We start from the raw sequence: 16,161 nt of genomic DNA on the forward strand, positions 1-16,161 counted from the left end.
GAATTAGCCATGGATTTACATGTATTCCCCATCCCAGTCCCCCCTCCCACCTCCCTCTCCACCCGATCCCTCTGGGTCTTTCCAGTGCACCAGGCCCGAGCACTTGTCTCATGCACCCAACCTGGGCTGGTGATCTGTTTTACCCTAGATAATATACATGTTTCGATGCTGTTCTCTTGAAACATCCCACCCTTGCCTTCTCCCAGAGTCCACAAGTCTGTTCTATACATCTGAGTCTCTTTTTTGGTAATGATAACCCTATATGCAAAACCAAGGAAGTCTTAATCAGTTTTTTAAAGTTTGTTCTATAAGATAAAGAAATAAGGTTTTGTTTGTCAGGCTAAAACTGATGTTTTTTAGTATAAGCATTCTTAAATGTATTTAGGAAATGTATACCAGGTGTACACTATGTCAAAGGAACTGTTACTTGGCAATAAAAGGAAGTGAAAACTAAACTGTTAAATTCAGGAAACCATCATCAAGGTACAGGCCATTGTGTTATCACTCTAATCCACTGTATTGTCTGTGTACAAAAGTTTATTTATTGTCTTTCTGGCTGTACTGGATGACATGTGAGATCTTAGTTCATAAGTAGGGATTGAGCCTGCACCCCCTACAGTGGAAGCAGAAGTCTTAACTACTGGGACTGTCAGGGAAGTCACCTACATATAACAAAATTTTAAATGCATATACACGTAGCAAAAATTATACTTTTAGGAATTCATATAGATATGTGTGCATTTGCATGAGTTTCCAAATATTTACCCAGAAATCCTCAGGAATTGCTCTGCAGAGGAGATTGCAGACATAACTTGCATGGAGACATTTTTTATTGTATACCCTCTGTACTATTTTAACTTTATACCATGTGTAAACTAATTGGAAAAAGCGTTAGAAGCAGCAATAAAAGTTAAAATATGTAATTATCAATATTCTGGTCATGTTTTAGAAAATTAAAAAAATGAAGTGGTTAAAAAATTGAATTAAACATTATCAGGGAGAAAATTGATAGAAGAGGTGACTTTTAATTTGTTAAAAGACAGTAAATCTTGAAAGCCAGGCAGAATTGATTCTTCTCATACAAATAATCTTTCCTCAAAGAGAGTAATGGCGGTTTTCTCATTAGGAAAAATGGTGGCTAGAAGGCAATGGATAATGTATTCAACATGTTAAAAGTTCAACAAAGATTGTCAACTAAGTATTCTCTAACTAAAGTTTTAAAAATAAAGGAGAAATTAAGACCTTCCCATGTTAAGAAAAGCTGTAGTAATCAAGACTGACTAGTGTTGGATAAGGGTAGGCATGTAAGTGAATGGAGTAGAGTCCACACATATTAATCTGTACATCTGTGGTCAGTTGATTTTTCACGAAGTTGTCAAGATAGTTCAGTAAAGTAAAAAATGGTCTCTTCAGCCGATAATAATAAAACTGGGATAACTGTAATTACTGTAATTACTGGGATAATTTTTACATCCACATGTAAATGAATCAAGTTGGGCCACTATCTGGAACATATACAAAAGTAACTCAGGACGTAAATGTAGGATTCAGTGGTGGCACAGTGGAAGAGTCCACCTGCCAGCCAATGCAGGCGACATGGGTTTGACTCCTGGTACGGGAGGATTCCAAATGATATGGAACAACCAAGCCCGTGCACCATAACTATGGAGTCCACATGCTGCAGCTACTTCATGCTCATGCTCATGTCTTCTGCAGCAAGAGAAGCCATTGCAGTGAGAGCCTCAGGCACCACAATGAAGAGTAGCTCCCCTCTCACTGCAACTAGAGAAAGCCTGTGCAAAGCAATGAAGACCAAATGCACCAAAAAAAAAAATAAAATGTTGAGTTTTAAAAACTAACCTTCAAAAAGAAAAAAATGACGTAAGTGTGGGAGTTAAAATTCTAAAACAGTGAGAAGAAAATTAGGTGAAAGTATTCTTAAATTGAATTATTAACGGCAGCAGCTTCGCAGGTTTGGCACCAAAACCACAAACAGCAAAGGAAAAATAAATAGAAATAAGTCAAATTTGAAAATATTTTTGTTTCTCAGACACTGTCAACAGAGAAAAAAAAATAACTCAGTGTTGGAGAAAATTTCTATATGTATTTCTGAAGCCTATATTCAAGGGTCTGGGAACCAGAATATTAACTTTTTAATTCATTAAGAAAAAAACAACCTAATGTTGAAAATGGGCAAAGAGTGGATCTTTCATCAAAGGAAAAAGCATATAGAAGATCAATGTTATTAATCATTGTTGTTGTTACTAATAGTCATTAAGTAGTCACTACGTTGTGTCTGAGTTTTGTGTGACGCCAGGCACAGAAGAGGCCAGTCAGGCTCCTCTGTCCATGGAATTTTCTGAGGCAAGAATACTGGAGTGGATTACAATTTCCTTTTCCACAGGATCGTCCCAACCTAGTGATCAAACTTGGGTCTCCTGCATTGGCAGATGAATTCTTTACCACTGAGCCACTTGGGAAGCCCATTTACTAGTCATTGCTGTGTGTGCTCAGTTGTATGTGGTTCTTTGTGACTCCATGGATGGTAGCCCACCAGGCTCGTCTGTCTGTGAGTTTTCCTAGACAAGAATACTGGGCTGGGTTGCCATTTCCTTCTCCAGGGGATCCTCCCCACCCAGGGATCAAACCTGGGTCTCCTACATTGACAGGCTTATTCCTTAACTGCTGAGCTGATGGGGAAGCCCAATTTCTATTTTACTTGGTAGGAAAGAAGAACAGGTATGTTTTTGGGAAGATAAATCGGTAGCAGTGTTGGGGCGATAGGTGGAAAACGTGGAGAGGGAAGATACAGTAGATAATCATTAGGTTCCTGGGATACAAGCAGTGATTGATAAATTTTAATGATGACCTGATCTTGAAAGATTAGGCAGTTTAAGTAAATGGTGACATGAGTCATTTATTTTCATTTTATATTTTAACATATAGTAACAGATGGTAAAAGATACCTCAGTTTATGAGGTTAGTTTAGAAAAAAAAAGTGCAGTACCAGTGCAAATTTGATACCATTTTTTTCCTTGTAAAATCATGAATAATTTTTTCCAGAAGTTTAGAGAAGTAAGATAACATAATCTCGTGAAAAATGAAATGAAACTGAGTTCTTGACGACGTCTTTCTCATTTTTTCTCCATTACCTTTTAGTTAGTAAGCTCACCAACTTTTGGCAGTTAACATGCCACCCCAACGTTCATTTCTTTATCTGTGAGGAGGGAGACAGGATGTTTAAAACTGCCAGAGAAATTCTAAAATGCCATATAGAAGCTAGCTCTGATTAAAAGCAGTCCTGATATCCAGAAGTTATACTTTCTGTTTGGAGCGACCTTATTCTAAAGCCTATTTCTTTATTGTTATACGACACAATTTTATGCAGGCTTTAAATTTTAATTTTAAAATTAGTTTTAAAATTGGAGGTTAAGTAGTAACAGGACACCTATATTTTTAAATTTGTTTTAAATTTGGTGCAGAAGAGAAGCTCTGCTGTGGTTTGTTCATTTGTTTGTTTGTTTTTATGGCCACACCACAGGACTTGCAGGATCTTAGTTCCCTGACCAGAGATTGAGCCAAGCAGTGAAACCCTGGAATTTGTAACTGCTTGGCAACTAGGAAACTCCCTTTGTTGCATATTTTTAAAACCATAGAAACAACTAGAAGAATCTTTTACAAGCTACGGGTAAATATGTGATGTTTTACAATTTGAAAATTATTAAATTTCCAATCCTCAAGAGTTTTGTTTTATAATTAGCTACAAACTACCACTTGTAAAATAATATAGTGTGTTCTTATAGACACCGAACATTAGGTTTTTCAGTACCTGGCTTCACTGGTATCTCATCTGGTAAAGAACCTACCTGCAGCAGTGTAGGAGAGCTCAGTTCGAGCTGAGTTGGGAAGAGCCATGGAGAAGGGATAGGCACCCACTCCAGTATTCTTGGGCTTCCCTAGTGGCTCAGACAGTAGAGTCTGCCTACAGTGTGGGAAACTTGGCTTTGATCCCTGGGTTGGGAAGATCCCCTGGAGAAGAGAACAGCTACACATTTCAGTATTCTGGCCTTAATAATTCCATGGACTCTAGATCATGGAGTCGCAAAGAGTTGGACACAATTGAGTGACTTTAACTTGCGCTTAGAATCAATTTTTTCAGATTTACCCAAAGAGGCCAGCTTCATCTGGCCTCTTTAAGGTTCTTAGTGGTTGGTTTTCCAAAAAATTACCGATTTATTCTGGACTCTCCTATCTGATTTGCTGAGATCTTCATCCTCTAATGCTATCTTAGTTTGACACCCCCAAGTCACTTTAAGGGAAATAATCTTAATTAGGTCTGATATATCATAGTAGTTTGACATATAGTCATGCAAAAATATTCAGGTTTGAAAAGGAAAGGGTATGTACACATCAGACCCAGAGTTAAGGACACTATGCTTGCTTGTCCTCACAAGCTGTATTTATTAAACAATAAATTTATCATCAAGACATTTTAGATAAACTCACAGTTTAGGGAAGGAGGAGTGGGTGTGTATGTGTATTTATTAATAATTGCCAAGAGTTTAACAAGGTGGGCTTTCTGAATCTTGGTATCATTAACTTCTCTGTCTACCAACTTACTCTTTCTCAGTCCAAGTTCTTATCCGAGTCTACCAGTCTGTTACTTTTAAACTTGGGTCCTTGCCTCCTCTTGTGTATATGTGCTTGATCTTTGTTTCTAGTCTCTCTTTCCTTCCAAGATCCTGATTTAGCAGTTCACTGTCTTCTAATTCCAGAACCTCATTTTCTTTATTATCCACAGACTTCGAACATGCTTAAATATTTTATTATCAGTAATCACCTTGATTCTGTAATCCGTTTGGATTACTGCCCCTTAGTCCTCCTTTTGTAAACTAAACATAAAAGAAATTTGTGTCTTACACCAGATTCTCAACCTGCTTCAGTCTGACCCTCAAAGCATTCACTAAAACACTTTTCATCAGGAACATCAGTGACCTCTGAGTTACTGTAAGCCAATGCAGGTGATCATTCTTGACATTGTTGGGGTGTTGTGTTATTGTATGGGTTATAGAAGGATTTACACTTGTGCAAGATTTCAGAATGTTGTTTGCAAGCAGTTTTATGAAGTAAGTTCTTAGGGAAGGTGATAGTGTTTATTTGTAGTAAGAAAGAAACTAAAATGTCCTTTTTTCATGAGTGTAATACCAAATTGGAGGTGGGTGACGAAGGGGACGACAGAGGATGAGATGGCTGATGGCATCACCGACTCGATGGACGTGAGTTTGAGCAAAGTCTGGGAGTTGGTGATGGACAGGGAGGCATGGCATACTCCGATTGATGGGGTTGCGAAGAGTCGGATACGACTGAGTGACTGAACTGAACTGAATACCAAATTTTATCTGAATGTTCTACATAAGAATATTCTCTATTTCTTTGTAATAACTTGTTTAAACCGAGGTTTTTTTTTTATCTTTTAAAGGAAATGATGGGGAATTTGGAGAAGTATTTAAAAGATAGCAAACTCTATAAACTTTCTGAACCATTGTTAAGAATTTTAGGCATAAAAAATTACATAGTACCATCACCACATCCTTAGGTTAGTTGTACTTGAGTCATAAACATATTCAACTGATCAGTTTTCATGGAAGCCATCTTTGGTTAACTATACTGATTATTGGCTTATCCAGAAAGTCACCTTAAATATCAGAGAAAATATTCTTAAAATACTGAAAGTTGAAGAATGTTAGTTGGGAGTCAAATGGGTCAGGTTTTGTATTCTGGCTTAGGGTTTCCCAGATGGTGCTAGTGGTAAAGAATCCTCCTGCCAATGCAGGAGACAAGAGATTTGGGTTCAATCTCTGGGTCAGGAAGATCCCCTGAAGGAGGACATGGCAACCCATTCCACTGTTCTTGCCTGGAGAATCCCATAGACAGAGAAGCCTGATGGGATTCATGGGAGTTGGACATGACTGAGGACACATGCTTTGTTTAGATCATTAGCTGTGTGACCTCAGATAAATCATTCAACTTGCATAAACATCTTTCCTCTCCTTTAAAATTTTGACAGTACTTTAAAATCTCCCTGCTAAGTATTCAGTGATTGGATAGGTAATCACTTAATAAATGGTAGTTATGTTACTAGCATTATCACCTACTTTTTCTGGGCTTTGGTTCTGCTTCTCTGTGCAGCTCTGCAAGATAGATGAGTTAGTGGCCAAAGCAGAGTGGACACTCCTTTAGTCTTTGCTTAATGCACACATTGATGATGAATTGAATTACACTGGCTTGGTTTTTAACAGTGTTCACCAAAGTTACTTTTGTGCCACAGATAGCAATGCAGGAAAGGTTACATGATTTGGGAATTATATTTTTCATATTATTTTTATCCAGAATCTGTTTCTCTGAGAGAAATTAAGTTTCCAAACCTTAAGCATAATGCTGCCACTTATTTTTTTTCTTCTGTTACTAAGTTTAAAATATAAAATGCTTGTTCTTTATTTTCAAGTCTCTACTATTGGAAATCATGTGAGTGTCAGTTGATAGGAAAGAGTTGTTGGTCTTTTTTGCAAACCTGACACCACCTTTAGGATTTATAAGAGTATGTTGAAGTATGGATTTACTGAATTTGCAAGCAGTGACCCAGACTTAACCACTTTTTACAAGACTCAAGTATGTGTGTTTGTGTGTATTATATGCATGTACATACCATGTCTGTATGTGAGAGTTGGACTGTGAAGAAAGCTGAACGCCGAAAAATTGATTCTTTTGAACTGTGGTGTTGGAGAAGACTCTTGAGGGCCTCTTGGACTGCAAGTAGATCCAACAAGTCCATCCTGAAGGAGATAAGTCCTGGGTGTTCATTGGAAGGACTGATGTTGAAGCTGAAACTCCAATACTTTGGCCACCTCATGTGAAGAGTTGACTCATTGGAAAAGACCCTGATGCTGGGAGGGATTGGGGGCAGGAGGAGAAGGGGATGACAGAGGATGAGATGGCTGGATGGCATCACCGACTCGATGGGCATGAGTTTGAGTAGACTCTGGGGGTTTGTGATGGACAGGGAGGCCTGGTGTGCTGCAATTCATGGGGTCGCAAAGAGTCAGACACGACTGAGCAACTGAACTGACTGACTGACTGACCATGTCTGTGAGTGTGTAGTTTTACATGAAACAGTTTGATGGTTATACTAACCAGTGCAAAATGCTTTTTTGAAAATCATATTCTGATTTTTTAAAAAAAATATGTAATTCTAATACAGATAAAATCAAACAGTATTCAGGAGTAGTAAATATGAGGTAACACCAATAAAAACCTTTATATTAAGGCTGTTACTTGCTGGATTTGCTAGTAGGACATTTTCCACAAGATCTTTGAGATTATAAAATGCTTTTATCTTACTGATATGTGTATCCAAAGGTAAAAAATATTATTATTTTACTTTGGTTAGTTTCCTCAATTACCAGCATTTTACTTTTAAGTATTTTACCTTCATAGCTTGCAGAATTTTTCAAAATTTTAGGACTTTTGAGATTTATTCATTGAATCATGTACTTTCTAGGTAAAATCACTGAGTTTTACATGAATCAACGTAGAGATTATATTTGGAAAAAAAGATTTTTTGAAAATGGCATTAAGTTTCTGCTGTTAATATGTTATGTCCTACCTTTTTAGTGGATGATGATGGCAAAATGGAACAGGACTGTTCTGCTGGTGTGACCATAGACGCAGAGTCAGAAATTGATCCTTGTAAGGTGGATGGCACTTGCCCTGAAGTCATCAAGGTGTATATTTTTAAAGCTGACCCTGGAGAGGATGACTTAGGTAAGGAGAAACCTTTAGCATGTCATGTGTGCTTTGTGTTTGCTTGTATCTAGCTCTCTGTTCGGGGGATTCTCTAGGCAAGAGTACTGGAGTTGGTTGCCATTTCCTTCTCCAGGGGATCTTCCCAACCCAGGGATCGAACCCGCATCTCCTGCCTCTCCTGCAGTGGCAGAGAGATTCTTTTCCTCTGCTGCACATGGGAAGATCCCGATCAAACACTTTAATTACTTTCAGGTGTTTTAGACTGAAAATACTTGTAATTGTTTCTGAAGATAACTTTTAAAACAGGTTTTTATTGTATTAATACAAAGGTATTTAAAGAGCTAATTACTAACTGAGATGAAACAGGAGGAAATGAAGTTTTCACATAAATACTTGGAGTTGTCGTCTTCCCTGTTAGGTGGGACTGTTGACATTGTGGAGAGTGAACCTGAGAATGATCATGGAGTTGAACTACTTGATCAGAATAACAGTATTCGTGTGCCAAGAGAAAAGATGGTTTATATGACTGTCAATGACTCTCAACAAGAAGATGAAGATTTAAGTAAGTAGGTGGCCTTTTTGTGGGAGAGCGTTTTATATTTCTGTGTGCTTTAAATTTTTAAAAATGTACCACTATTTGAAGAAAAAAGTACTGTGGCAAACATTATTGTACTTCCATAGTGCAAAAAAAAATCAGTGATTCTTGGTGTTTACTCAAGATACCATTTTATGAACAAATTACGGTGAAAACCAAGAAAATGATTCATTAAATAAATGATTATAGTGTGTTTACTCTGTGAAGGTAATATTCTTGGTATGTAACATTTGAACTTTCTGTTTATTAACAATTCAAATAAATATATTTTTCCTGTCTGATCTGTAAACTTGGTCACAAAAGTGGTTCTGTTAATTTTGTATTCAGATGTTGCTGAAATTGCAGATGAAGTTTATATGGAAGTGATTGTAGGAGAGGAAGATGCTGTTGCTGCAGCAGCTGCTGCCACTGTGCATGAACAGGAAATGGATGACAGTGAAATGAAAACCTTCATGCCAATAGCGTGGGCAGCAGCTTATGGTAAGCCACATTGCAGCTTTAGGATTGTATGGTTCTTGAGTATGATTTTAAAATTAAAAAAGGTTTTGTTGTCTTAGGTTTCAGAAATATGAATACTAATGAACTGATTTAAGTAAAAACTGAGAAAAATGATATAGTCTATCATTTGTCTTTAGGAGGAACTGTCTCTATGCTTATGTTATTTAAGTAGTATGAAGACTTCAGGGGGCATCCCAGGTGTCTTGGTGGTAAAGAATCCATCTGCCAGTGAAGACCTGGGTTTGATCCTTTGGTTGGGAAGATACCCTGGAGGAGGGCATGGCTACCCACTCCAGTGTTCTTGTCTGGGAAGTCCCATGGACAGAGGAACCTGGCGGGCTACAGTCTGTGGGATCACAAAGACAGCTGAGCACACATGCACGTAGATTTTCAAGCTCAAACGTTTTCATCTTTAGTATGTTACTTGTTTGAGTGAGAATGAGAGTTAATAGAGGAAAATGATGCTATATTTGGAAGCTAGGCATTTCCTTTCATCTTATATAAATATGTCCAATGTTTATACCTATATAGGGAATTACTCATTCATGAGTATCATGGCTTTACATTGTTGTCATTAATAAAGAGTCCCTAATTCTTTATAATACTGTATAATTTTGTTTTTTAATGCACACTGTTAGGTAATAATTCTGATGGAATTGAAAATCGGAATGGCACTGCAAGTGCTCTCTTGCACATAGATGAGTCTGCTGGACTTGGCAGACTGGCTAAACAAAAACCAAAGAAAAGGAGAAGACCTGATTCCAGGCAGTACCAAACAGGTGAGGGCATACGAGTTCCACAGCTCAGCATGCTTTGCGAGCTCTCAGAGGAAATTCCAGTATATATTCCATAAAGGCATTTAGTTGTTGATGGCATTTTAGTTGTTAGAATACATGCAATTTTTGTGTACTGAATTTGAAAATAACAGTTTTTAAGAATTAAGTGATATTCATGAATGATTTCCTTTCATAAAAAGAAACAGTTTTGAATCACAGTGTACTTCAGGAAAAATAGTGAAAACTATCAGGCTACTTTATTGGAAATGCAAGTTAATCACTAAAATGTTATGTTAGTTAAGTTTGAATGAAAAAATTTAAAGTCATTTTGTGTCAGCATGAAGCAAGCACATTCATAGAGGAGCAGGACAAATTCTACAGTTGTTAATTGAACATTTGTCTTTTCTGTATAGCTTGTCTAGTGATTTGCCCATTAGAATTTTTTATGGCTATGACTGTAGTTTACTGTCAGTTCATACAAACTTGATAACTGACATAAAACCAAAGTGGTTGAGCTTTATGAATGTTTTCCCTATGTATCTAAGCAAATATGGCTTTCAGTTTTTGCTGCTTCATATATTTTAATTGGTTTTTTATTTTAATTATATTTTAATTGGTATAGTCATTATGAGTTTTCTGGACCAAATTCACTTTATCACTATGATAACTATGGTTTTTTGTTGAAAAGTGTAATATATAAGACAGAGTACTTGTAAATGTGTTCAGAACTCTGTATGCTTGAGGAGATGACAACTGAACTTCATTTGATCACTCACATTCCTTTCTTTTCCTTTCTTAGCAATAATTATTGGTCCTGATGGACATCCCTTGACTGTCTATCCTTGCATGATTTGTGGGAAAAAGTTTAAGTCAAGAGGTTTTTTGAAAAGGCACATGAAAAACCATCCTGAACACCTTACCAAGAAGAAGTACCGCTGTACTGACTGTGATTACACTACCAACAAGAAGATAAGTTTACACAATCACCTGGAGAGCCACAAGCTTACCAGCAAGGCGGAGAAGGCCATTGAATGCGATGAGTGCGGAAAGCATTTCTCTCATGCTGGGGCTTTGTTTACTCATAAAATGGTGCATAAGGAAAAAGGAGCCAACAAAATGCACAAATGTAAATTCTGTGAATATGAGACAGCTGAACAAGGGTTACTGAATCGCCACCTTTTGGCGGTCCATAGCAAGAACTTTCCTCATATATGCGTGGAGTGTGGTAAAGGTTTTCGTCATCCATCAGAGCTCAAAAAGCACATGCGAATCCATACTGGAGAGAAGCCGTATCAATGCCAGTACTGCGAATATAGGTCTGCAGACTCTTCTAACTTGAAAACGCATGTAAAAACTAAGCATAGTAAAGAGATGCCATTCAAGTGTGACATTTGTCTTCTGACTTTCTCAGATACCAAAGAGGTCCAGCAACATGCTCTTATTCACCAAGAAAGCAAAACACACCAGTGTTTGCATTGTGACCACAAGAGTTCGAACTCAAGCGATTTGAAACGACACATAATTTCAGTTCACACAAAGGACTATCCCCATAAGTGTGACATGTGTGATAAAGGCTTTCATAGGCCTTCAGAACTCAAGAAACATGTGGCTGCCCACAAGGGTAAAAAAATGCACCAGTGTAGACATTGTGACTTTAAGATTGCAGATCCGTTTATTCTAAGTCGCCATATTCTCTCAGTTCATACAAAAGATCTTCCCTTTAGGTGTAAGAGATGTAGAAAGGGATTTAGGCAACAGAATGAGCTTAAAAAGCATATGAAGACACACAGTGGCAGGAAAGTGTATCAATGTGAGTATTGTGAGTATAGCACTACAGATGCCTCAGGCTTTAAACGGCACGTTATTTCCATTCATACAAAAGACTACCCTCACCGTTGTGAGTACTGCAAGAAAGGGTTCCGAAGACCTTCAGAAAAGAACCAGCACATAACGCGACATCATAAAGAAGTTGGCCTGCCCTAACAGTAACACATCTACAGACTTTGTAGAGATATTGGCCTTGAAGCAGAAATTTCATTTTAAAGCTATTCAGTCTTGTTCACATACAGTACTGTACATTGATTTATACTGTGTACAGGTAGGATTATTTCTTGTTAACTTTGCATTTTACTCAGTAGAGTATTCTGCATCCTGTTCAGTTTAAATGAGGAAAAGTAACAACCAAAATTTTGTTTTTAATAATTTCTGAGTCTATATTGAATGTTTCAGTCTTTGAAGTTTTACTGCTTTAAGTGTTTATTCACCTGTATGGTACTCTTCTAAGACCACATGAAAGATTAAAAAAAAACCCATAGTATTGGTAACTCTAAAAGTAATCATTTTCTCATTTTTCCCGCACAAATTTTTAGCATTAAATAGAAACATCTCCTAATGTCAATGAGAGATTTTACTGTCAGGTCTAAGTTAAACATGAAAGTCATTTCCTTGTCTGGCTGAACATTTTCAGGTCACATGACCATGAAACTTCCCACTTGAGACTCTACCCGCTGAATATAAAATATTGACTAGGTTTGTGTTTAATTTTCATCCTGTTTAACAGAAAAAGCGTGCTTTGTTTTATCCTCTTTGTAGTGTTGTGGTTTTTTTTGCCACCATAGCATGCTTTTAGAATGTGATATTGAAAGGTTTTTCTTTTTCCTGTTTTTTACTCTTTTGTCTATACTCCTTGTTTTGGGATAGTTGTGTTCTGCAGATGAGATTTATTGTGAACTAAGTTGAAATTTTTTTAGAGATGTATGTGGCTCATAGATTGCACAGCTGGATGTGTAAGGTACCCCAAATTTTATGTGTACCTTTTTGTTGCTTATTTTATGTACGTCAGCACCCAGTCCAAAATTTTAAGTCTATAATGGGAAGAATTAAAGGTACTGTAACCTGGAAGATCCAGGTATATGAAAGAGCATTTTCCCCAGCTTGTAATTCAGAGGTTAAAATTTAGCTGAAAAATTGGGGGGGAAAAATGACACTAGTGTATTTATAAAAAGTTATGGTAACAGTCTTTGGTAATTGGAAAAGAAAAGTCGTTTCTAGATAGAATGCTTACATAACAACTTAATCTTTATACCTTAAAAAAATTTCTGAAAAGCTAATGGAGTATCAAGACATTGGCTCTCAGTTCTGATTGAGAAACTTTTAAAGACACTGTCATCTCAGAGAATAAGATGATAGAGTAACAAAGGAGTAGCTCTATATAGTGAAGACTACTGCAAACTAAAGTTGACAAGTTAAATGTTGACATTTTAACGTATAAGATGAATTCAAACAATTACAATTTGGTTATGTTAATACAAATTTTATACCACAGTTAAACACTTTTTAGTGTTTTAGTTAAATTAGCTACTGGCATATATGTACTGGCACATGGGGGGAGATTAGAAATTTTTCTTCTCTTAGGATAGGTACCTTACAACTTCATTATATGGTGCTTTCTTCTACTTCTGCTGTAAAAGTTTCATCTTTTTTGCCTTTCTCTGTGCCATTAATATTCTTGTTCAGAAGTTTTATTAATAGGGTTAGAAATCAAAGTATTTGGGTTTATTGACAGCCACTCAAGGCTAGGTTAATTAATTCTCATTCTAAGTCAAGTGCTTTAGGTACGTAGGAATTTAAACTTAGTGCCAGTCACAGGATGGATTTTGGAACCTCTGCCTTCTTGGCCTCCATGTATGTCCCCACCTGTTTTAGTATCCATCTGTTTTCCTGATCTGGAAAACTGTTTCTGTGTGTAAGAGTCTTCTAAATCCCCCTTGAATTTGTTAACCCCTACAGTAACAGAAAATGTTTAATGAAAGTTTACATTTATGAATTTTAGAACATTCTGTAAAATTAATACAGATAAATAGCTATTTATATTTTAAGGAATATACTGAAAGATAACACAGAACTTTACATATTTCACACATATTCTGGAGTCAAACAGTTGTTTCTAAGCACAATATTGAAACCTTCAAAAGGTGTTTAAAGATTTGGTCAAGTAAGTATGGTAAAATACTTGTCTTCATAAAGAAAAAATTAAATTGTACTTATTGTTATGTGCTAATATTAGCTGAAATTGTTTTAATCCTTAAAACAATTTGATTAGCAAAGCTAAAAAAAAAAAATAGATGTTTCAGTTTAATATTTTAAAGAGGTACCAGTTTTTAGAAAACATAAGTTATTTGTTGAAATAACCTGTTAAATATTGTATGTTCTTCTGTACATTGTAAAATACTTAATAAGAAATTCATACAGAAAAATGTGACACTATTGTAAATGTGTACTTGAAAGTAACATGCAAAAATAAAAATCAGACTTATTTTCCTGATAATCAGTGTTTAGTTTGTTACCAGTACAAAGTAATACTTCTTTAAGAAAAAAAAAAAAACTTTTGTTAAATCTAATAAACATAAAACAGTGGATTGTTTTTTTTGCATTTTAAAATTCTCTGTATAGCAGTGGAATGTGTGCAAAATACTTAGTTGCCTTCCTTTTTTGACTTCGTTAGAAATGTTTCCTGTGACTTTGCAGGTAATACTTTACAGTAGTTGATGTTGAATCCTGTTAATTATCATGTCTTTGAAATTTTTTTTCTTTCATATTTGAAAAGATTTGTTTTTTCAGCATTTCCAAATTCTGGGGTCTCCCATGTATAAAATCATTGTTTTAGAGTTCATTTCAGTATGAAATCACAAGAATCAGTGGTGGTGATTACTATCTTCATAGCAAAGAGCCTGTCCTTGAGTTACTCTTTTGTGTCCAGTTTGGAGGTTTCTTATAAACACTGACAGAATGGGTTATTGTCGTGGTAAATTAGAAGCTAGACTCTAAATTATGAGGAATTGTCTTTATTCCATTCAGAATGCTGTTGTGGAATACCATAGAATGGGTAGCTCATGAACGACAGGTAAGTATTTCTCACAATAGCAGAGATGAGGAGTTCATGGTCAAGGTAGAGAATGATTGCTCCTTCTTCATAGACCACCATTTTCTGTTTATCTTCACATGGTGGTGGAGTGAGGGAGATATGAAGGGAGGGCTTATTTTCTCTTGTGAGGGCTATATCCTCATGATCAAATAGGGTCATATTAGGCCCCACCTACTAATACCATCACATTGGGATTAGCACATGAAAACAATAATTTTATGATGTCACAGTGAAGGGGAATTTTAAAAAATGATTGGGACATTCAGATTTTTATTGAGACAAAATTGACCCAATGTATGTCAGGTTTTTTTTTTTTTAATATTTTTATTTATTGATTTGGCTTTGCTGTCTCTTAGTTGGGGCACGTGAGATCTAGTTCCCTGGCCAAGGATCGAACCTGGGCCCCCTGCATTGGGAGTGCAGAGTCTTAGCCACTGGACCACCGGGAATGTCCCTAAGTCACTTAAAGTGTACAGTTGGCCTTTAATTCATTAACAGTACTCTGCAACCATCACCTATTTCGTTTCAAAAGTCTTTGATTTTGCAGATAAGGATCTTGCAGTTCTTCCACCTTAGAGGAACATGTATTTGCCTGATAGCTCAAACTGTAAATAATTAAAATTTGAGTTAAAAATTATTGAAATGGTGAATGTTAACTTTGTCATAAGTCAGATGAGACCATGGCAACTGAATAACTTGTTTATAATACACTACTTCATAAATGGCCCTCCCAGGTGGCTCTGAGGTAAAGAATCCACCGGCCAGTGGAGAAAACTCGGGTTTGATCTTTGATCAGGTACATCACCTGGAAGAGGGCATGGCAACCCACTCCAGTATTCTTGCTTAGAGAATCACTTGAACAGGCCCTGGCTGGCTACAGTCTGGAGGTCCCTAGCTGTACAAAACGGAGCATGTGTGCAGACACACAGACACACTTTATAAATGACAGAAGATTACCCACTCCGGAGTTCTTTGGCTTCCCTAGTAGATTAGCTGGTAAAGAATCCAGCTGCAATGCAGGAGATCTGCACTGGATCCTTGGGAGAAAGGAATGGCTACCCACTGAAGTATTGTGGCCTGGAGAATTCCATGGACTGTGTAGTCCATGGGGTTGCAAAGAGTCAGATAAAACTGAGCCAGTTCTGCTTTTCAGATCCCTACTTCCCAGATAATTTGTAGCAGTATTATCTGGAATAGAAAAGTACAACCAGTCAGTCAATATCTTAAAGATAACGCTATTGCAGAGCTGTGACTATTGAACCGCCAGCCAAGATACCTTATCAGCATTACTCAGAGGCATGATGTATAATCAATAACTTGGTTCATTTCATTTGCTCTGTTGAGTCCGACACTTTGCAACCCCATGAATCACAGCATGCCAGGCCTCCCTGTCCATCACGAACTCCCAGAGTTGACTCAAACTCATGTTCATCAAGTTCGTGATGCCATCCAGCCATCTCATTCTCTGTCCCCGTCTCCTGCCTCCAATGCCTTCCGAGCATCAGGGTCTTTTCCAATGAGTCAGCTCTGCATGAGGTGGCCAAAGTATTGGAGTTTCAGCTAAA

At 36.9% G+C, this 16,161-nt stretch overlaps 1 protein-coding gene across 6 annotated transcripts in view; it reads left to right on the plus strand.

Moving 5' to 3' along the window:
* LOC110143881 (zinc finger X-chromosomal protein) overlaps window positions 1-13,999 on the plus strand; it is a 66,318-nt gene extending 52,319 nt beyond the window's left edge. For 5 of the 6 annotated variants that reach the window (XM_020903650.2, XM_020903651.2, XM_070464603.1 and 2 more), the window contains 5 exons: window positions 7,672-7,821; window positions 8,222-8,365; window positions 8,726-8,878; window positions 9,535-9,675; window positions 10,472-13,999. In XM_020903650.2, the coding sequence (XP_020759309.2) occupies window positions 7,672-7,821; window positions 8,222-8,365; window positions 8,726-8,878; window positions 9,535-9,675; window positions 10,472-11,655 (1,772 nt within the window). In that variant the 3' untranslated portion in view covers window positions 11,656-13,999. The remainder of the gene's footprint in view (window positions 1-7,671; window positions 7,822-8,221; window positions 8,366-8,725; window positions 8,879-9,534; window positions 9,676-10,471) is intronic. The other variant, XM_070464604.1, reaches the window with a different exon arrangement.
* Window positions 14,000-16,161: the final 2,162 nt, after the last annotated feature.

The sequence above is a fragment of the Odocoileus virginianus genome, unplaced genomic scaffold, assembly GCF_023699985.2.
Source record: "Odocoileus virginianus isolate 20LAN1187 ecotype Illinois unplaced genomic scaffold, Ovbor_1.2 Unplaced_Contig_32, whole genome shotgun sequence".
Classification (NCBI taxonomy): domain Eukaryota; kingdom Metazoa; phylum Chordata; class Mammalia; order Artiodactyla; family Cervidae; genus Odocoileus; species Odocoileus virginianus.